Here is a 21,254-nt window from a genome sequence, read left to right as displayed (position 1 = left end):
TGCGTCACCGCCGCTCCGTGACGTCACGCGCGCGACACGGGCCCGGCGCAGCCACGTGGGCGGGGCGGGGTCTGTGGGGAACTGCGGTGCTTGAAAAGGATGAGAAATAAAACTCTATAGAGCAGGTATTTGTTTATTGCAGGGCTGGAGGTGAGGGGGATTTCCCCTCCTAACCCACCTGCCTTTGCTTCAAACTAGCACATATTTATACAGTAAGCATGGTGTAACATGAACATTGTCACTACGCCCCCCATACGCCCACCATACACCCACTACTCTATATGGGCATGGAATTACACGATATCACAGTTTTACAAGTGTGCTGGTGTTATCCTCAATTCGGTGGTCGCAGGGCTCTACCTCTAATGAGATTCCATCCTCTTCATCACGGTGGACTTCTCCCCTTTGTCTTCAGGGCATGCGCAGTGGTGACGTTCATGGTTTTTTCTGGTCCTCCAAGTCGTAATTTCCAATTATTTTGCTGATTGTCTCGTGCTTCTACTAATTTTTCATTAGTGCTCTCTACTGTTCCTTGTTTATAGCATCTACCTGTCTACTTTCTTCAGAACTTTTCTGATTTATGCCCCTTGCTGATTTCACATATCTATGTACTAATCCAGCTGGTTGGATTACGTGCAGCTAGTATACTACATGTTGCTAATACACTATTAAAAAACTTATAGCAATATATATGTAAGTTATCATTGATAATATATTGATAGTGATTACATTGTATTTTAATAATATAGAAAAAGTTATTACATTTTTATATTGATAACATATAAAAAGGCTGTAGAAAGTTTTCAATTAATAGGCCTCATAAGCACCTTATCACTTTGATATAGACTATATGTATCAACTGCTCCTAGTAAATGCCGATGTGGGCTTCTTTCTGCATAGAGTGCACAGGAAGGATGGATGTCTAGACTTTATTGCMCCTAAAACAATAGGGTTTGTAACATCTCGGCCCTCTGTGTTTTCTTGTGGCTGATTTCCACCCTCTCCTCTCTCCCTATCCTCAGTGCATGCTGCTACTTCCCTTTATTGTCTGGGGAATTGAGCTAATGGCACATGTTCATGAACTTTATGCCTGTAGTTCTCTAAAAATGGTAATGCTTGAATCCTTTTTTAGTTCTGCCCCTGTGCCTTCAAGGAGGATGTGCTTACTGTGACACTTCACTGCTGAGAGTGAATTTGGAACATCAAAGCCTCTTGGACGGACCCCACGCCGAGTGCTCATGAGAGGATATAGCCTTAAACTGCGCCAGGGCAGGTTCASKTKGRMCTTWAWTWMMAWTTYYTYMMMAGAAGGGGTGATYAGACWKTGGAATGGGCTGCCCAGGGAGATGTGGAGTCACYGTCCCTGGAGGTGCTGAAGGAAAGGCTGCATGTGGTCTGCTGACGTGGTGGTGTTGGGTTATAGATTGGACTCTTCCAGGGGTCTCCTCCAGCCTGACTGATCCTGTGATGGTGTGTTGAGGTGTGAGAGCTGCTGGTGATGCTGTCCTGGCCCACARCTCCACTTTCCCCGCCTGGGAGGTTCCCAGGGTGAGCGTGCACCCTGCGCCGCACTTCCTTAGGAAATGGGATAAAAATAGGAGCAGCACGGCGGCTGTGCCTGTCCCCCTGCCCTGCTTTGTTCTGCAGCCGTTCCCACAYACACCCGGCCCCCAGCACCCCCCTCACCCCACCCTGCCCCTGGGACAGCACCAAACCGGGGAGGGCTCGTTCCCCTCTACACAGACCCACTGGGTCTGCCTAGGGATGGTCTCCTTCCATCCCCAGGGTGCACGAGGGTGTGTTCATGGTGGTTCAGCCCCTGGAAYTTCTAGGAACACAGCTGCCTCAGTTGGCTGGTGATCACCAGAGATGAGGCTGGAAGGCTGCAGAACRCTGTGTGCAGCCCTGACAAAATCCCTCCTGCCCCAGCCTGAGTGGTAAATGTACCCAGGAAGGGTGGGCTCAGCCATCCCAMAGATTTACTGGGAGCAGGGATTAGATCCTTTGGGGCAATTTGATTCTGATCTGTATTCCTGCTCAATCTGAGGAGCCTCTGGCCTCTCACATTGACCCCAGGGCTGGGTCCCACACACCGCAGAGCCCTCAGGACCCCTCTTGCTGCTCCCCCAAAATGGGCAGCCCAGCCCAGCCCAGCCCAGCCCAGCCCAGCCCAGCCCAGCCCAGCCCCTGCTCTGTGGAGCGCAGGGGTCACTCGGAGACAGAAGGGTGTGGGTGCAGCCCCTGCAGAGCTGTTTAATCCACGCCCTGGGCAATCAGACTCCTGTCTCTCATTTCTGTCTTTTCACCCAGCTCCCTCCTTGTCTCTGCTTGTTGGCTGTCGCTCTCCTGTGCCCCCTGGGCCTGCATTTATCCAAATCCTCGTGCTTGGCTCCCGTCAATCCGTGCTACCTGCACCGTTCCCCTCCCTGCAGGCCGTGTCCCAGCCTGCCAGCCCCAGCACAGCTCTGCCATCTCAGGAGACACTCACAGTGTGCAGGAAGGTGGGACAGGGAGCTGGAGAAGGGGGCCAGCACCCCCAGCCCATCTCCATGGGATAAGGCAGTGCTGCTGTGGGACTTTGCTCCCGGGGAGCCGCTGCTGCAGCACAAACACACACAGGCAGGAGAGATGATATCACAGCCTGGCTTTGTGTGAGCTATTTAAGGCCTTTAATTATTATTATTATTATTATTTTTCTTTCCCGTTCCTCCAGCTCTGAACAATGCCCGTCCCTGCGGGGCCGCGGTTCACACCATTGTGTGGGGCTGATCTTTATCACCCCGGGCTGACCAGGAGTGAGCTCATTCGGGKGAGGAAAGCGAGGAACACCTTGCTGGGATGCTGGAGGTGCCYTCCATGCACCTACCCCCGAGCCCTGCATTTGGGGGAGGCCCTGGGTGCTGGTTTAGCTCCATCAGCRGCAGGAGCCCACCCAAACCAGCCACRTCCCACCCAGCCCTGCAGGRACACCAGCCAGCAGAAACCACCTCRGCTGTGSTGCAGCCCCCCAAACTGTGCTGGGGCTGCCTCGTGCCTGTCCCTGCTCCCACCTGGGCACAGTGACAGTGRTGGCATTGGTGCCTCTCCCAGTGTTTACCCAGGAACAGGTCTAACCTGCCCGCAGCCGTTTGCTTTTCTCCCCAACCCTGTCCAGCCCTAAAACTGTGGCTGTGGGGGGGAACAGGGGGGAGTGGGAAGCTGCACCCAGACACAGACTGGCACTGCTGAGCAGATCCCAGTGCCAAGGGAAGGCAGGAAGGGGCTCTGTCCCCTAGGGCATTGCCCTGGGTGGCACAGAGCTCCAGCTCCCCACGYTCAGCGGGTGACAGGGCTCCTCCTGGACACAGGGGCTTTTTGGGATRATGCTGRTTTTCCCCCCRTAAGAGCAGGCATCACCTTCCCCARGCTCTGTGCTGCTGTGGAAAGAGCCTGGAGCCATCAGCCGCTCCCCCCGRCACCACAGTCACCCCATTGTTCACTGAGGGATCCAGCCAGCACCTGGGTGACAGCACAGCCTGGGTGGCACCGCACTGCCATGCCCCAACCCAGCCAGGGACCACGGCCCCCAGCTGCCAGAGCACCTGCAAGAGCAAGGGGGGCCAAACTGCCCTTTTGGGAGGTGACCCTGCAGCCACCGTGGGTGACAGGGACCTGCCCATCCACTCYGGCCAGGGGGACCGGGCTGGCAGCACTGCAAGCCACCCACGAGGGCAGGAGGCCCYGGGGCCACCAGCAGCACGGGGAGCTGGCACTGGTCCACAGCCACCCCACGCCATCGCTCTCCCCTCTCTAGGTGGCCGGTGCTTGCCGGGGCACGCGGTTCCTCTCACTGTGGGCTCTGGCCGGCCGGCCCTTCTTGGCCACGTCCACGCCRGCCAGCAGCAGCTTGGCCTGGGCCAGTTTGCTCTTGCGGTGCTGGGGGCGGCTGCTGCACCAGAGGCGGGCACAGTACTCCTCCACGCGCCGTGGGTTTTGGGAGCTGATGAGGTGCATGATGTCCTTGAACCAGGTTTTGGGAGGCTGTGGGGCCAGCCGGGGCTCGGGGCACAGCAGGTGCGGGAGATCATCCCCCCGGCCCCGGGGGAAGCTGTGTGCCAGCTGCTCTCCGGGAATCACCTCCAGCACTGTCTTGGCCACGGTCTGGGTGAAGCCGTGCTCCAGCGTTTTGCAGTAGTAGATGCCGGCGTCGTGCCGGTGCAGCTTGCGGAACAGCAGCCCGTGCTCCGTCTGCAGGATCCGCTCGTCCGTCTTCACCTGTGGGCCACCGCAAGGTTGTGGGTCCGGGTCTGGTCCCACATCCCTCCCGTGTCCCCACAAGGGGAGCGGGGGTAGGGKCTCCTCACCTCATCCCGCTGCTCGTCAGGGGGCCTCTGCACAAACCACTGCACGCTGGCCTGCGGGGACCGTGGCACGCACTCCAGGAACGTGCTGTTGTCCTCTGCCCCGTAAAGCACCTTCTCCTCAACACTCTCAAAATCGTCCACTGGGGCAGAGACAGGCACAGGCTCACAGGGAAGGCAGAGCCAGGATTCCAGAGCCCAGCTGTCAGCCTCAATTGGCCACCGTGTGGCTTCATCCCCTTCTCTCCCAGCAGACAGACCCAGCCCCAGCAGCACCCACCCTCTCCTGGGCATGCCTTGGTCTGAGATGGGGAGATACCCTTATCTGCCCAGCCCACCCACAATGGTCAGAAGTGCCTCTGTGTGCTGAGGGCTGTGGGTGCCAGGACATTTTGGGGCCCTGGAGGAGCCCCTGAGCTCTGTGGCCCCACAGTCTCTCACCGGTCAGGTTCTGGTCCAGGCACTGGTGCGCAGGGTTGCTGTGGCGAGCGTCCTGGCGGCGATGGCGGCGCTTGCCCGAGGGCTGCTCRTGGGTGCAGGCGGTGCCRTCCCAGGCRCAGTAGGGATCCCTGGCCAGGCAGCACTCGGCACAAGCCGTGCCGTAGGACTCGCACCGGTGCAGCCGTACCTGGGCCACCCCCAGGCTGGAGCCCACGTACAGCGTTTGCTGGGGGAACAGCATCAAGGTTGTGCTGTTGGCACCGTGCCCAGGGGCCCAGCCAGGACACCCCAGGGCCAGTGCCACATGGCTTTGAGAGGCTGGTGACCACAGCTGGTCACCTGCCCTGTCCCCAGCTCCACGGCTGAGCCACAGCTGTACTCACACGCTTGACGGAGATCTCCATCTGGGTGATGGGCACGGGCATCTGCAGGGGAGGGGAGTGGATGTCAGGCTGGCATAATCCTCACCACAGACAGCCCGGCTCATTCAGAGCCACCAGGGCTTGGCAGAACACCAGGAGTGTTTTGGGGAGGGTAAAAATACCCCCAGCCACCCTCACAGCCCTGAGACCTTCTAGTGCCCAACAATGCAGTGACAGCCCTGAGCCTCCACACCCATATGTGATCCCAGCCTGAGCCCACCCACTGCCCCCTCCCTTGCAAGTGGKGCAGTAAATACCACCTTAAAAACCTGCAGCTCCTCCAGGATGACTTCTTCAGCTGGGGCTGAGCTTGTCTTCTGCAGGACCACCACCTTCAGCACYGAGCCGGCATCTGGGGACCGAGGAGGATGGAGGAGTGAGCTCCCTGCCATCCCACAGCCCAGGGGTGTGCCCCCAGTTCAGGGACTCCTCCTGCACTCTGCTCACCTGTCCCRAGGAAGAGGACATCGTGTGGCCCATCCTCAGCCTCCACCCTGTCCACCACGAGCTGGCGCAGCCGCTGGGGCAGGTCAGTCTTGACGAGGAGGGGCCGGCGGTGCCGGGGGTACACGGGYTTGTACATGAGGGGGTGAGCACGGGCAAAGTGCAGCACCTCGTCGGGGAAATCCTTGGTGCTGCTGTACTGCCGCCGCGGCTGGTTCGTGGTCTTGCTGGGACACTGCGGGGACGAGAGGGACCAGCTCAGCACAGCCACCCCAGCACCCATCTCTCCTTCCCCTCCATCGCCTCTCAGAGCTGGCTTGGGTCCCTCCCTGCCTTCCACTTTGGAATCCATCTTTCCTCTCCTTTGCCAGATTTTGGCAAACCACCAGCTGACCTCTCCAGCAGGTGAGACGATGGGGAATGTCCCCAACACCACCACCCCAGAAGAGCAGCTGGTGAAGTGGAAGGGACCTGGAGCTGCAGGGAGTCACTCACCACGCCCGGCCGTGGGTAGGGCACCCTGCCCTCGTAGGCACCCCACTGGTGCTGGGGGCTCTCCCGGTGGGCGAAGGGCCCGTTGAAAACCTCCCGGATGTCAGCCATGCGGTACACACAGACGGCAGAACCCCGGAAAACATGGCTGAAAGGGGACGGAAAATGGGATGAGCAGCGCCCTGCTTGGTGCTGCTGGCAGTGGGAGCACTGATAACCCCACACAGAGCAGGGGAGCAGCTGGCAACCCTTGGTGACAGTGACAGGGCAGGGCACGGGCAGCTGCAGCTGGGTGTCCCCAGAGGCTGGAGCTGGACCACCCACCTGACGGTGCTGAAGAGGGCATAGATCTCYGGGCTCTTCCCATCCTTCGTCCTCAGCAAGAAGACATCCTCTGGAGATGAAAGCATGGGGATTTTCCTGGAATCCCAAGGGTTTCCCAAAGCCATCAGCTAAGGGACTAGCCCAGCTGAGGTACAGCTCCATGCCCCCCTTACCCAGCTCATCAAAGTAGGTATCGATGCCATCAGGGCCGGGGACGGAGCACACAAGCCGGGCTTTGTTGAAGGTACTCCACTTGTTGACCAGCACYCTCTGGCCACCAGCGTCATTCTGCAGGGACAGGGAGCATCAGGGCACTGCTGTGACTCGGTGCATCCCTGTCCCCCACAATCCCCAGCAGCATCTTACCACGCAGACACGCCCCACGCGGCTGACAATGGYGTGCTCCTTGCTGTCTGCCTCCACCACCTTCTCCGTGAAGAAGAAGTAGGCTTTGTCATTGTCCCGGTCATCATTGTCCGGGATCAAGTGGGCTGCCACAAATTTGGGATCTACAAGCGAGAGCCAGCCATGTCAGGTGGGGAGAGAGAGCACAGCCACTATCTCCAGACCCCCATACCRTGCTGGGGCTGGATGTACCCCCAGACCTTGCTGCCCCGTGCCTTTCCCTGCTCATAGCTGGCACAGGGCATGCTGCACCATGGCCACAGATGCTCCAGCTACCACAKGGCTTGTGGTCCCTGGCATTAGCCCTTCTGGGGCGATGGAGGGGCAGAGGGAGCTGTTACCGTTGAGTAAGCGCTGGTCCACCTCTGTRCGCAGGGCGGAGCGTGTCCCCATGCTGCGGAACACCCCGGGATCGCGTCCCAGGAAATCTGCGGTRAGGCCGGCATACAGCTCTCCACCTGCAAAAACACCAGCTGCCTGGCACAGACCATTCGTGGCCCACACCCCAGAGGCTCCCAGACCCTGAGGAAGACACCCACCGATGAGGATGCTGGCGAAGGCACGGCTGGGCTCGTGCGGGCACCTGCCCCGGCCGCTCTCCAYGCTGGTGGGGTCCAGGCTGAAGGTGTGCTGGGGAGAGGAGCAGGGGGTGAGTCCTGGGCTGTGCCCGGGCTCACAGGGGCCAGCTCTGTCCCTGCCCAACTTGCACCWCACTCAGAGCACTGGAAGGACCATCAGGAAGCAGGATCCACACTTTGTGAGGCAAGACTGATGCTATGGGGGTGTGCAGCAGGTGAAGGGACCCACCAGCCCCACTGTTTGCCCCAGAGAGGGCCAGGCTGTGAGGAGGGAACAGGGGACCCTGCCACTCCTCCCCAGCACCAATTTGTGAGCAGTGAGTTGGGAGAGGAGAAAATGCCACCCACACCGCACCCCCTGTCAGGATATCAGTCCCTGGGGACACGTCTGTAAAGGGGATGCCAGGCCAGACAGGTGGAAAGCTGGGGAGGGGGTAGCAGAAAGACAAAGGGACAACAGGGACCTGGTTCCTGATGCTCCCCCCACCAGTGCTCAGGATACAGCAAACTCCACCTCCAGCATCTCCACCAGTCCCAAGGCCCCTCAGGGGACAGGCTGGCCATGGGGATCACCATTCCAGGGGTGTCCTGCCGGGGATGTTCAGGGTGGGCACCCACCACAGCACTGCCCTACCTCGCCACGGTGCCCCACGTAGACGAAGGTGCACACGGGGTGGAAGGCGCCCGTCCCACAGGCCAGCAGGTGTGTCCGGTTGTAGGGGTGCAGCACTCGGACRTAGTTGGCACAGTCGGTCTGGGGGGACAGCAGGGCAGAGGGAGGGTCACAGGGTGCTGTGCCCTGCCCATCCCCAGCTCCCTGCCCCTGCCTGGGGTCCCAGGACAGGACAGTGGGTGAGCCCCAGCCCTGGCTCCCTGGACTGCAGCCCAGCTCTCTGCCTCCAGCCCAGTGCCAGGGATCGGGGCTGGCAGCTCGTGCCCACACACAGGGCTTGCATGGGCTCCATCTGAGGGGTCCCCAACTCACTGCAGGACAGAGCTTTTTGCTGATCCTCCTGCTGCCAAGAGCATCCCAAGGAAACCACTTGGGTTCCAGCTGGCACCTGGGCACCTCCTGTCCATGGGCACCATGTGACTCACCCGGTCACACAGCCCATGCCAGCCAGGGGGGCAATGTCACCTGCCCAGCAAGCTCCAGACCCTGCCCCAAACCCCTGGCACCCAGGACGTGACCAGATGCAGGGACATCCTTCCCTGTCATGTTCCTGCTCACGCCAGGGATGAAACAAAAGGAGGAAACAGCAGAGACAGAGACAGAGACAGAGACCCACAGGCATCCTGGGCTGCCTCCAGAATAGCCCTGCTCACTGCTGTCTGGAATTGTCCCTTTCTCTGGGGGACAGCAGCAGTGACACCCCCAGGGCTGGAGACCTGCCACCTCTCTGACTTCCCACATTCTCTCCTGGCAGTTCCTGCTGGAAAAGGGCTCCCATCTTTCTCCACCATGAGCTTGGCAGCTCCCCCGGYCAGCACCAGCCCTGCCTGCCCTCCATTGTCCCCTCCACGGCGGGATGCGAGGCCCCTCATCTGCTGGGAACACCGCTGCCGAGCCGCCCCGGGGGTTCCCAGCCTCCTGCTGTTTATTTTCCCTTTGCAAAGAGCCTCTAAAATAGCAAGTAAAAAAAAAAAACATGTTCAAGAAAAATAAAAAAGTTGAGCCTGCCCTGGCTTGGATCTGTCGGTGAGAGCTGGTAAAATAAACACAGAGAGCAGAGCAGGGACTCCTGGGAGCAATTTGTCTGGGCCAGGGGAGCCTTGGGGACTTTCTCCCCGCCACAGTCCTGTTTCATTTCGGGGCAGGGAATGCGAAGAGGGGTGAGGTTTAGGGAACAAGGTCACCAAACCTGAGCCAGTTAGAGAGTTCCCACCATCAGGGACAGTCAAGATGGGCCAGGCTGGGGTCTGGAGCACAGAATTGGGGTTTTGGTGCCTCCAAGCTCAGGTCCCAGAGCTCAGCTATCCCTGCCCACTCATGCAGGSACACACTGGCCACTGCTCTGCGGCCATGCAGCTGAGCAGAGCCACGGAGAGAGCATTTCCAGAGCCTGGAGCGAGCCTCTTGCATGGCCAGGATTGGCCACTGACTCCCTGCCTCAGTTTCCCTCATGCACCACGATTGACTGGCCCGAGCCCCAGGAGCCATCCCTGGCAGGTGACATGGCAGGGGAGCTCTCTGGCACAAGGGGAGAGCAGAACACACATGGGGAGAGAGACTCACCCCGGGGTCCTTCCCCTTCCGAAAACACTCCTCCGTCTGCCCAGGGCGGGGTGGCCAATAGATCTGCAACACAAAGGGACTGTTGGAGCAGTGAGGTGGGACAGCAGGGACTCAGCCATGCAAATCCTGGTGATGTCACCAGGCTGCTGAGGGCAAGGGGATGGAGAGAGGGACASAGAGAGGGACCACAGCTCTCCAGAGCCAGCCCAGCCCAGGGCTCCCACCCTGCAATCCCAGGCAGGACCCTTCCTCTTGGGGACATAACCCCAGCAGTCACAGCCCCTGGCTGGGCTGGATTTGGGTGGTCATGCTGGGCATGGCTGGAGCTGGCCTGGGAGGGGGAGGGGCGTGTGGGTGGCCTGGGGTAGGGGTGCCCAGGGGACAGCAGGAGTGATGGAGTCCTTGTCCGCCACAGCCTTCACCCAGGGCAGCTTGGGTACACAAGCCCTTGACCCCATGGCAGTGACCCAGCACGCCAAGGGGCACTTCATTTCCTCCTGCTCTTTCTCCAGCTAGAAGCAGCCCAGAGCCGTGCTTGAGAAACAAAAACTCCAAGTGGAGAGGGTGAAAGAGGAGGGGAGCCCCACCCAGCACGATCACTCTGCTCCATCATCTCTCCCACCAAGGAACCAGGASAGGTCTGGGGGCTTTGCCAGCTGAACCCTGAACAATTTGCTGCAATGATGGGTCCCTTCAGCTCCTTGTCTCTGCAGGCTTTCAGCTGAGTATTTGGCCTGTGAAGGGGATGCCCAGATGGGGATGGGCAGCATTCACTCCCCCAGTGGCAGTTTTTTAGAAGAATGGGGTCCAAAACACTGCTCAGTATCCTGGCTGCACCACTAGTGTCCTGGGCTGGTGATTGTGACTAATTGCCAGCTAATTGCCCTCCAGCCACCAAGCCAGCCTGCCCTTGCCAGGCACTACAAGTTTTCAGAACAATTTTGAGGCACTTGAGATGAGGCCATCCCCAAGGCAGGTGTTGTTCCAGGGTGACTTTGCCTGGCTCACATGGACACTGACGGGTCCCCAGGGGCCCAGGATGGGGACACAGACCCCGGGGTGTTCAGCAGGACCCAGCTTACCTCCTTGGTGTCTGCGTTGGCCCYGTCCAGGAGCAGGGAGTAGAGCACATCCTTCCCCCCGATGAAGAGCCGGTCACGATACTCATCCAGGTAGAGGGAGCGGAGACCCAGGAAGCCACGGTGACCAAAGAAGGGGACRGAGCGGTTGGAGCCTAAAAGCTCTGCCAGGGAGAGATGAAAGCATCAGCAGGAGCCATCCCAGCCCCAAGAGCTCCTCTGAGTGCTGCCTCTGGGTATCCTGGAGTTGTCCTGGAGCCCTCTGGACAGCAGCATCTGTCCCCATCCCTTCCTGGAGGCACGGACATCCCAGCCCCAGCCTGGCTGGAGAGCTGCTCTCCCTGCCAGCCAAGGACAAAGCTGCAGAGCCAACAGGAGCRGGGTCCTAGGCAAGGCTGCCACCCYAGCAAGGTTTGGCCAAAGCACYTCAGGCTCCTGGGTGGGAGYGGCTGTGCCATCAGCCCCAGAGCTCAGCCAGAGCGGGGATGGGGTGAGACCGGACACGGGGTGGGTGGAAAGCAGCCAGGGACACAATAGCAGGCACCCAGCCAGTGCCATGGGGAAACTGCCACACAAAGCCTGCTGCTGCCATTGCCACCASAGCTCACTGACTGGGACGCCTCCTCCATGGCACAGGGAGGAGAGGCACTGGCATGAGGGCACTGCATCCCTGGGATGGACATCCCATCCCAAAGCAACAGTGTCTGACAGTCAAAGCACCCAGAACAGGTCCAAGCCTGAATCTTGGGGGATGCCAAGGGGACCCTCACAGTGACAATGACACAGRGGCAGTGGCTCGACTGGTTTCCAGTGGGAAATTACTTTCAGGATCAGCAAGCTGGCATGGTCGTGCTCACATATCTGCCACAGMTGCCAGAGGGAGAGGGCCAGAGCAAACGGCTCAGCTTCATGGGGCTCTGAAAACCTACSCTGACCCCAGGCCAGGCCACTGTGACTGCCAGACAGAGAAGGAGGAGGAGGACAAAGCGCCATTGATGAGCACAGCACTGTCCCCAGACACCCTCCAGCCTGGGGGRCTGCCAGGCACTGCTGCTGACCCCAGGGAAACCCCAGCCCCAGCATTCCCCCACACAACCCCAGGGAGGGGAGGTGGCGCTGGGACAAGCGCAGCTGCCACAGGTCAGGACACTGGGGTGCTCCTGCTRGGGGACATTTGTCACCTCCAGTGAGGTGACCAGTGACACAATGCCCTGTCCTGTGGGAAATGCCTCTTCTAGGGCCTGCAAGGGAGACAGGGTCCATCCCCAGCAGRGGACACAGACACCTTCACCCCATCACACTGCTCAAAGGCAGTCCCAGTGCCCTAAGTGGTGATGTCCGTGGCACAGAGGGGTACAGCCCAGCAGCCCCATCCACATCGGGAAGAGCACTGCTCCTGCAGGCAGAGCTGGCTCCAGGCGCTGCTGGCCCCTCCACCCTCCTCCCCGTCCCTCCAGCATCTCAGGTCCTCCTGTATCGCCGGGTCCAGCCCAGGAAAACGCTGTCGTCTCCTTCTATTCTTGCCCAGCAATAATATTTTTCCCAGCTCAGAATAACACTGGCGAAGTCGCCGTGCTCCTTTTATTGTTTCAGGCAAGGCTTCCCTTCTCCCCCAGACCTGGCAAATTCCTGCTGCGCCTCGGGTTACACCGGTTTAGGGCGCCTTCCTCTGCAGCTCCCCAGGGAACAGCCCCTTCCATGCCCCATCCATCCATCCCTGGACACWTTTACCACAGAGGGGTTCCCACGGGAGCCATCCCCAAGTGTGGGGGTTCCCCGGGAGCGACAGGGAGCACAGGGYTGTGCTGCAATGTTTCTGCAGCAAAACTCTGTCCCCTCTTACACAGCTTGCAAATCAAAAGAGAAGAGTGGCTTGAAGTTATGAGGGAGAGCTGGGTACCTGGCCACCCCCAGTACAACACCCGTCCCTGTCACCCCCAAATGTCACCTCACAGCCAGAGCCACCAGCCACGCAGAGCCCAGRTCGAGGAGCTCTGCACAAACAGCTCCAGCTCACCACGGTTTTAATTTCACAGGCTCTAATGGCTTTAATTGAAATTTTCTCTTTTTCTTTTCCTTCCCTCGGGGAGAAGGCGGTGGCTGCATTTGTTTCATGGGAAATTTCAGTTTCTGTTTCCAATTTGGAAGACGAACAGAATAATCAGCTTAAAAAAAAAAAAAAAAAAAAAAAAAAAAAAAAAAAAAAAAAAAAAAAAAAAAAAAAAAAAAAAAAAAAAAGCTTCCAAAGGCGGCTCACACCCCGTGGGAGGCTGAGGAGATTCCACCCCGCCCCGGGCAGCTCCTCGCACCTGAGCAACGGCCCCGCACGGCTGGACTTTGTGCTGGAGAGGATCAGACACTGAGCCAGACCCTGAGCCCCACGATTCGCCCCTGCCGAGCCCCCAAACCTCCTTGCCCTGCTGCCAAGCCCAGCCTGAGAACACCCGATTGCATCACGGGGCAGAGTCAGGAGCCATCCCGGGTTCCAAGGATGGGGGGGGGACACTTTCCCGTTTTCCCGCTTCCCGTTCAACTGGGAGGCAGCCCCTGGAGTCACCTGCTGTGCCCCAGGACAGAGCCCTGGGCACCCCAACCCTGGCAGAACAGGAGCAGCCTTTCCCCTGGCACTGCGGCTCCCGGGACTCTGGAAGTGCTGGGCTGCCCCTTTCTATGCTTACACGCATTATGCAATTTATTTTATGTTAAACTTTTTTGAGCAGGTTCATTGCTTTGAGGCCAGGAGGAGATTGGGGCGCCCCAGGCTCTGTCAGGTTTGGCGGGAGCAGCCCATGGATTAGGTTGGCAGAGCGGGGGATGCGGCGAGCCAAAGCAGGATCCCAAGGAGAGTTTTAATTAAAACCAAGCACTGCCCCCGCAGCTCCCCGAGGGGCCCCGGCACCTCAGCACCCGCACCCCGGCGCGGCGGGGCTCGGAGGGCGCAGCCCGGGGACTCCCACYCRGCCGAGAGCAGGATGCTGAGCACCCACCGCGCCGGGGACCACCAAACACCGCAGCACCCACCCCACGCACGGGGCCAGAACAACGCCGTGCCTCAGTTTCCCCGCACTCCACGTGGGAGACGATCCCCGGTGGGAAGCGGCGGGGCTGGCTCACAGCCCGGCGGCACATGCCCTCTCGCCGTCACCCGGCTCCCCCTTCCTCCTCCTCCTCGGGGGCCGCGTCCCGCATGCGGAGCGGAGGGTGCCGGGCAGCCCCCACCCACCGAACCCCCAGCCCAACCCAGCCCCGCACAACCTGCCCACCAAAGCACCAAAAAGCTCCGGGCGCAGCGCCCGCCGCTGAGGCTCTCAGACCCCACCCGGCCCCGGAGGGGAACCCCCAGGACACCCCTCCCTGGACAGAGCCCCCCGCCCCGCAGCAGGTGCCCCCGGCCCGGCTCACCGCGGTAGGACAGGCGGAGCCGGGGCAGGCTGTGCCCCGCCGCCCAGAGCCAGCACAGCGACAGCGACACCGCCACTGCCGCCCGCATCCCGCAGCCGCGCCCGCGGCCGCCGGTGGCACCGAGTTTTATGGGGCCGACATCCGACCGCCCCCGGCCCGCCCCGGCCCGCCCCGGCCCGGCCCCGCCATACCCCATTCCTGGGCGGCGGGGATGCGCGGGGGGATGGCCCCATCTCCCGGGGGTACCCCGAGAACTCCGCACACCTCCAAAGCGTCCCCTGCCAGCAGCGCTTTAGACTTTACTGCAATTCTCGTCCCAAGAAGTGGCCCTGCCAGCACCTCTGGCTCATCCCTGGGAATGGGGAGCACGGGAGGGAAGCTGGGGTCCCTGGAGGAGTAGGAGAGGGCAGACAGAGCTGTCCCCMGAGAAGGATGCTCAGCGTGCTGTGACGTCCAAGCACCAGCAAGCAGCACACAGCTGTCAGGTCCCATCTCAAGCMAGGCAAGCTGGGGACAGCAGGCCAGTTGACAAAGGGGACTGAGCAGGGTCGCGGCGGGCACAGGGGCAGGGGATGCACCGCTGTCTGCCTGCAAAGGTGCCAACGCCCTGGGCAGGGATCCTGGCCACCAAGAACCCCATGGTATTCACACCAATCCCATGCCATCTTCCCCCAGGGCTGTGGGACCCGGGGATGTGGTTGTATGAGACATGAGAGAATCCACACCAGCTTCCCCTGGGAGCCTCAGCACACACGCACTGGCAGGTGTGTCCCCCACCCAAAAAACCTTGGATTTCCCCCTGCACTGGATGGAGGGGAAAGTGCGGAGGAGCTGGTGCCTTCTCCCTCAGTGCTCCATGGCCACCAGCCTCATCCCTTCTCCCAGACCAGCACAGGTCAGCCTCACTATCCCCAACCCACAAGGGTTCCTGGACATTTCTTAATTAAAACAGAGGTCAGGAAGCTGGAGAGCCCTGGCTTACCCCAACCTTTTATAATAGAGCAGCTCTGCGAGTTCCCTGAGCAGTGTAAAACCACCACAGTTCGCACTGTGAGCCCTTGGTTTCCCCAAGGAACAGCACGGCTGGGACGGATCCAGCACCCCGGCACACAGGGCTGGGAATGAGCACGTTGGAGATGTGGCTGATGGCAATTCTGGCAGATTAGTGGAGCTGCCTGCCCAGACCCGCACACTGCCTGCCCCGACCAGAGGGTCTGCAGGAGTGAGAGAGGGAGGGACGGAGCGGGATAAAGCTCAGCTCCAGTCCCCYGAGGCAGATCAGGAGCAGAGGCTGCTCAGCCTGCCCGGGCAGGATCTTGTTCACACTGCTGTCCCCAGGCAATGAGCCCAGGGGAGGAGGAAGCACCACAGCAAACTGCACTGTGCGAGGAAATCTGGGGTGCAGGCAGCACCATCATGGACACACAGACACACAGACACACAGACCACCCCACTCCAGGCTGTGCTTACCAAGGATTTATTGACTTGCATGGGGAGGGTGGGTGGCACTGGCCCCAGCTCCCCCAGCAAGCGGGCAGGGAGGCAGGACAAGGCATGGGCAGGCAGAGCAGGGCACTGGCCAGCCCCTCACCACCCGACCAGTGCAGCCAGAGATGGCACAGGGACAGGGAGAGGCACTGACAACACCAGGAAAGGCTGGAGGCACCTGGGCACGAGGCTCTGCTGGCACCTGGCCAAGGGGGACACAAACCCCAGGGCGTCACCAGCAGGCCAGCCCTGAACACTGCCAACGTGGCATGATGCCATCTGCATCCCCAGCATGCTGGCAGGCATTTGCTGTGCCCAGCCCCTGCTCCTCTTTGGAAAGCCTCGGGTATCTCTGCTTGGCACCCCTGTCCTGCCCCTGGCCGGGCACTCAGCCCTCAGCAGGCAGAGGGGGCACTGAGGCCAGGGCGCTCAGGAGGCGGGCGTAGATCTCGATGCCCCGCAGGAAGACTTGCTCGTTCAGGAACTCGTTGTGGTCGTGGAGCAGCACCGGGGTGCGGTTCATGGGCGAAAAGCCAATAGCAGGGTGTCCCGCCTGGGGACAGAGGGGCACAGGGTGAGGTCAGAGCTGGCACGGGCACCACACGCCCCTCTCCACCCGGACATGGCTCCTGCTTGGGGCTGCAGGTCTGAGCCAGGGGAGGGCCCTGCGGAGGGCTGGCATGGCACTCACYGCTCGGATGTAGCGGCTGTCGGTGGCAGCAGGGAAGATCTCCAGCTTGAGCTGCATCTTCCTGTCGAGCRAGACCCTGTGTCAGCGTGGGCACGGGGCCAGCTGAGTCCCCTGTGCCCCTCACACCCGTGGGCAAGGACATCGTGCAAGGAAGTCCCTCTGCCCTGCAGGACACTAATCCCATCCCTTTTGGGACATGCTTTGGCACAGCACAGCTCCCCATCCCAGCCCCTGACATGACAGAGACCCCCAGGGACCACGTGGCTGCCACCGGAGTCCTGCCCTTCCTGGGGACACTACTCACATGTCCCTACAGACCCCACTGAAGGCCTTCCACCACGGGTCCGACTCCTCGGTGGAGGTGATGTGTTGGTCCATGCATTTCTGACAGAAGAAGAGAGCAGATGAAGGGGCAAGGGGGTGGGCACCTGGCAGGGGAGGGACAGGCACAATGTGCCCAGGTGGCTGGGATCCCTCACCTGGTGAAACTCATAGGTGACACCATCGCCGGCACTGCGGCACCACGTGGCCACCTGCTCCTCGAAGGCCTGGGGCAGAGACCAGAGGAGGGGTGTGAGCAGGACATCCTCACCCTCATCCCACCCCCCTCCTGCRTGGGGCTGGCATGGTGCCCACCTTCAGGTCCACGGTGGGCGGGATGCGGATGTCGAAGCTGGCGGCCATCTCGGAGGGCACCACRTTGAAGGAGACACCCCCCTCCAGCATGGTCATGTTGAGAGAGGTGACATCCCCTAGGGTCAGGCTTGAGTCCGACTTGAGCCTCGGGGGATACAAGGGAGAGTCACTATCTGCCACCTGAGAAGAAGTGCTCTCCCACCCCACCATCACCCAAAAAGGAGAAACTGAGGCACAGGCCAGCAGACCCACATCACAGCCTGGCCAGGGATCCCAAGGACCCCCTTCACGGACTGAACTAACCACTGCCATCCCTCTGCCCAGCTCCTACCTCTGCTTCTCGCTCTCCCTGAAGGCCAGGAAGGAGTTGATGACTTTGTGCTGGGGAGGGAAGGGCAGAGGCTGAGCACCAGTGCTATGGGCAGGCTCCAGGCAGCCCAGGGCAGGCCCGGGGGSTGCACAGGGTGTGCCCCCTCTCTTACCATCTTCTCAGCTGCCGTGTTGCTGATGAAGCGGGACCCATGGCCGGGGCTACCCATGCACTTCACCTTTATCCCTGCAGCAGGAGGGGTAGAGCAAAGGGTTGAGCAGAAAGCCTCGGATAGCATCAGTGCCCCAGCGCCCAGGAGAGCCAGGGACAGGGCCAGAACCAGTGGATACACAGATACTCACACCATGGGCTCCTCTCGCCATAGAAGACACTGAAGGTGTCCGACGGGCTGGCCAGGCCTGTGGTGGACACAGACAGGAGGTCAGGGGGGTATGGGGGTGCCATGATGTGCCCCCTCTGCTGTGTCCTGGCTGCACGTCCCCTCCAGACTGGCACCGAGTGGGTCACTGCCCCGGGAAAGGGCCCCCAAGGCAGTCCCTGGAAGCATGAGGGATGCCAGTGCCTGCGGGACGATGCCAACAGGCAGCAGGGTGGGTGCCAAGAGGAGACACATCCCTGTGCCAGCCCCACCACCACTCACCCTCATCCATGGCAAAGCCCACGTTGAGTGCTTTGAACTCGGGGCGCTTCACGAACATCTCCATGCCCTTGTGTCCGCCCACCTCCTCATCTGTGGGGGAGAGCCTGGCATGGAGGAGGCAACTGGGGCATCCCCCAGACCACCCCACCCTGGTCCTCCTTCATGCCAGCCTGGGTGCCATCAGCACACCCGATGTCCTCGGTCATGGAAACCTCTCCAGCCTTGAGCACAGGAGGYGGAAATCTGGAGCCCGGCTGGGCGGTGCCTGGCTGCCACAGGAGACTCCAGAGCACCACCCAGCTGCCAAGCCTGTCTGTGCCTCCGAGAGAGAACAGCCTGAGGACTCACCAGGCACAAAGGTGAGGTGGATGGTACGGGCAAAAGACTTCCCCTCTGTCTTCAGCCTCCGGATGGCCTCAAGGTACCTGCAAGGGGAGGCAGTGTCTGGTCATTGTGGAYGAGAGGGGCCTGTGTGCTCTGAGCTACCTCAGGGCAGGTCAAGCAGTGGCACCTCTGGCACTTGGAGTGGGTGGCATCCTGTCCTGCATCACTCAGAGACACCACCAGCACTGTGCCCACCCAGAGAGTGCAGAGCCCCTCACTCACTGGATGGAGACGCATTTCATATCCTGGGCACCCCGTGCGTAGATGTTGCCTTGCGAGTCTTTAACTGCCTCGAAGGGCGGGTAGGTCCAGTGCTCCTGCACAGAAGAGCATCCACGATGGCAGAGGGGCACAGGGGGCACCAGCATCCATCCACCCCGTCCTCCCCTCCATGCCCATCCCAACCCTCGCCCTGCCCCAGCACCTCGAAGACGGGCACGACGTCGGTGTGGGAGTTGAGGAGGATGGAGCGCAGGCGGGGGTTTGTGCCCTGCCAGGTCAGGACCAGCACCACGCGGCCCTGGCACACCTGTGGGACAAAGGCAGGAGGTCACCGGGTCCAGATTGGGACAGAAAGGCTTGAACCAGCAGGCTGGAGCCAAAAAGCATCATCTTGGGAAAAGTTTCTGGATRCCATCCAGTCGGTCACCCCTTTCTCCACTGGGAGGGGGCAGGCAGCAGGAGCAGGCCTGGCTGAACCCCCACAGCCAGGGAGCTCAGCTGCAGGTGCCAATCCTGCAATTCAAAGGAGGGAAGACAAAGCCAGCATCTTCCCCTGGTGCCTGGGAGTGTCCCAGGACAGCCAGTGCCCAGCAGGAAGGATTGCCCCAGCCAACATGACCCTGCCAGGTCCCCAGCTAATCATAGCACAGGCAGCTGCAAAGGTCAGCRGGGAGCAGCCAGAATACTGGCTTAAGGAAGGGCTCAGGTCAGCAGAGGATTACAGGCACAGGGGATTCACTCCTGTCCAGCTCTGGGTGCAGGCACAGGAACATCCYGGTCACTAAGGACCCAAGCACGCTGGATGAAAGGATGGATGGGTGGGCAGACCGGAGGCTGCTCCTTGGCTTGCTCACCTCCACTTTTTGGCAGGCCAAGCCCAGGTCGGTGCCAACACGCTCCAGAAACCGTACGGCTGCATCTGGGGAAGAGTGGGGAGGCCCAGAGTTACATTGGGGTCTCCCTTCCCTCCCATTGCAACCCCCCAGGGACCCCGAGGCTCTGTGGGGTTCCCAAACTAGAAAAGAGATGACAAGAGAGGGCAGGTGCTGTAGGTCCTGGATACAAGAGGTGGCCAGGAGCAGGGACAGGAGCAGCCCATCACTGTCCCTTCGGGGTAAGGATTTGGGAAATAAAAAAATTAAAATTGAGGGGGTGAATTCAGGAGGAGTTTGGGAGCGCCTTAGTAAGTACACCAATAAAATGTAGTTTAGTGGGAAGACGTAAGTGCTCATAGAAGGAGATCTACATGGAAGGAGATCACCCATCCCAGAACCAGGGCAGCGTGGAAACGGGAGCAAGGGGTACGGGGCTGGAGGAAGCAAACAGCAGCTCTGAGTGCACTTGAGATGTCCCTGCCCCAGCCAAAGGCACCAGCAGAGATAAGGCACAAAGGAGTTTGCTCGTTAACACCATGATCAAAACAGCCCCAGCACAGCAATTGGGCACCTGGGTCCAAAGACCAGAGCTGCAAAGCCGMATTGCCAGATCCCCACGTGGCTCCCCATCCTGTCCCCCCATCCTCACCATAGTCAGGCTTGGGGTGGACGGTGTCAATCCTCAGGTACTCTCGGAAAAGCGTCACYGAGGGGTTCTCCGAGGCCCCCGTGCCCTTCCCAGGCTTCCCAGGTGCCATGTCTGGGAGCGGGGCTGCAAAGCTCTGGGGCAAGAGCGGCAAGGTGGTTAATCACCCACCGGCCCCTCCAAAGTCCGCCRGCACGCTCCGTCGTCACAGAAACCRAAGGGAGATGGGGCAAAGGTCTCCCCCATGCGACTCCTGGGACACTGCCACCATGGGAGAAATCCCCCCCACTTGGGCACAGGGCAGGATGGGGTGTGCCCCCCCATACCCTCCTGTCATTTTTCCCCAAAAGCACAGGTTCCTGCCCCAAACRCAGCGCCAGGGGCAGGAACAGGCAAGGGACAAGATCCAGGCAAGGACTAGCTGGGAGGAAAGGGGGGCAACTAGGTGGGAGAGTATCAAGAAGGGTAAAGGGTTAGAGGGTATGTCGGGTAGGGGGCATGGTAGTTGGAATTAGCCAGGGATTAGAGGTTTGGGGGGATACTGGGGAGTGCAGGCAGGGAAGGCAGGATGCTGGTAAGGGGCTGCAGTAGGGAAGGGAGAACGCTGCCCGGCTAGGGGGTGCAGGAGAGCTGCAAGGAAAGGTTCTGGGAGTGCGTGAAAACGGGGGTGGTGAAGGGAGATTGAGGACAGAGGGACTGGGGGGTCACATTAGGGTGACAGACTACTGTGGGAGTTGCTTGAGGAGTGCTGGGTGGCTGGAGGAGCAGGAGGGTGTGGGGGGACTTAGGGGCACATGGGGGTACAGCAGGAGGGGTGAAGGGGAACACTGAGGGATATGAGAGCAGGACGTGCAGAGAGGCTGTGAAGGGTGCAGTGGGACCGTGGTTAAGGGTGCAGGGGCACTGTGGCTGGGGGTGCAAAGGGGCACAGGTGGGGTATAGCAGTACCATGGCTGGGGTGCAGGAARGGGGCACAGTGGGGTGCAGGGGCACTGTAGCTGGGATGCAGCTGTGGGGAGAGCAGGATCCCGCAGGCAGAGCCGCAGGGGTACCATGGTACGGGGGTACGGGGTGAAGCTGAGGGCAGGCAGGGCACCGTGGCTGGGAGTGCAGGGGGCTGCGGGGTGCAGGGCTGCAGCAGTTGCATTATTGGGGTGCAGGGAGAGCATGGGCAGAAG

General features: G+C 60.6%; 2 protein-coding genes across 2 annotated transcripts; both read right to left on the bottom strand.

Annotated features, from left to right (window-relative positions):
- Positions 1 to 2,973: 2,973 nt before the first annotated feature.
- On the bottom strand, positions 2,974 to 14,271 carry SEMA3G (semaphorin 3G). Its single transcript, XM_057374776.1, has 16 exons — positions 14,164 to 14,271; positions 10,765 to 10,925; positions 9,683 to 9,745; positions 8,081 to 8,200; positions 7,408 to 7,498; positions 7,210 to 7,326; positions 6,830 to 6,972; positions 6,637 to 6,751; positions 6,464 to 6,533; positions 6,143 to 6,287; positions 5,651 to 5,882; positions 5,464 to 5,555; positions 5,165 to 5,206; positions 4,782 to 5,007; positions 4,344 to 4,483; positions 2,974 to 4,254 (listed from the first exon to the last, which is right to left on the bottom strand). The coding sequence occupies exons 1-16, from the start codon at positions 14,249 to 14,251 to the stop codon at positions 3,790 to 3,792; spliced, it is 2,310 nt and encodes a 769-aa protein (XP_057230759.1). The 5' UTR covers positions 14,252 to 14,271; the 3' UTR covers positions 2,974 to 3,789.
- A 1,353-nt stretch (positions 14,272 to 15,624) lies between these two features.
- ACY1 (aminoacylase 1) lies at positions 15,625 to 20,236 on the bottom strand. Its single transcript, XM_057374772.1, has 14 exons — positions 20,080 to 20,236; positions 19,410 to 19,474; positions 18,758 to 18,862; positions 18,556 to 18,650; positions 18,298 to 18,374; positions 17,950 to 18,039; positions 17,651 to 17,707; positions 17,461 to 17,534; positions 17,310 to 17,359; positions 16,979 to 17,123; positions 16,822 to 16,890; positions 16,647 to 16,726; positions 16,343 to 16,403; positions 15,625 to 16,204 (listed from the first exon to the last, which is right to left on the bottom strand). Exons 1-14 carry the CDS (start codon positions 20,186 to 20,188, stop codon positions 16,040 to 16,042), a joined length of 1,242 nt encoding a protein of 413 aa, XP_057230755.1. The 5' UTR covers positions 20,189 to 20,236; the 3' UTR covers positions 15,625 to 16,039.
- Positions 20,237 to 21,254: the final 1,018 nt, after the last annotated feature.

Source organism: Malurus melanocephalus, unplaced genomic scaffold (genome assembly GCF_030028575.1).
Source record: "Malurus melanocephalus ecotype Western Australia unplaced genomic scaffold, MMel_1.1 scaffold_233, whole genome shotgun sequence".
NCBI lineage: Eukaryota > Metazoa > Chordata > Aves > Passeriformes > Maluridae > Malurus > Malurus melanocephalus.
Note: the sequence above shows the minus strand (reverse complement) of the source record. Positions and strands in the feature narration are given on the sequence as shown.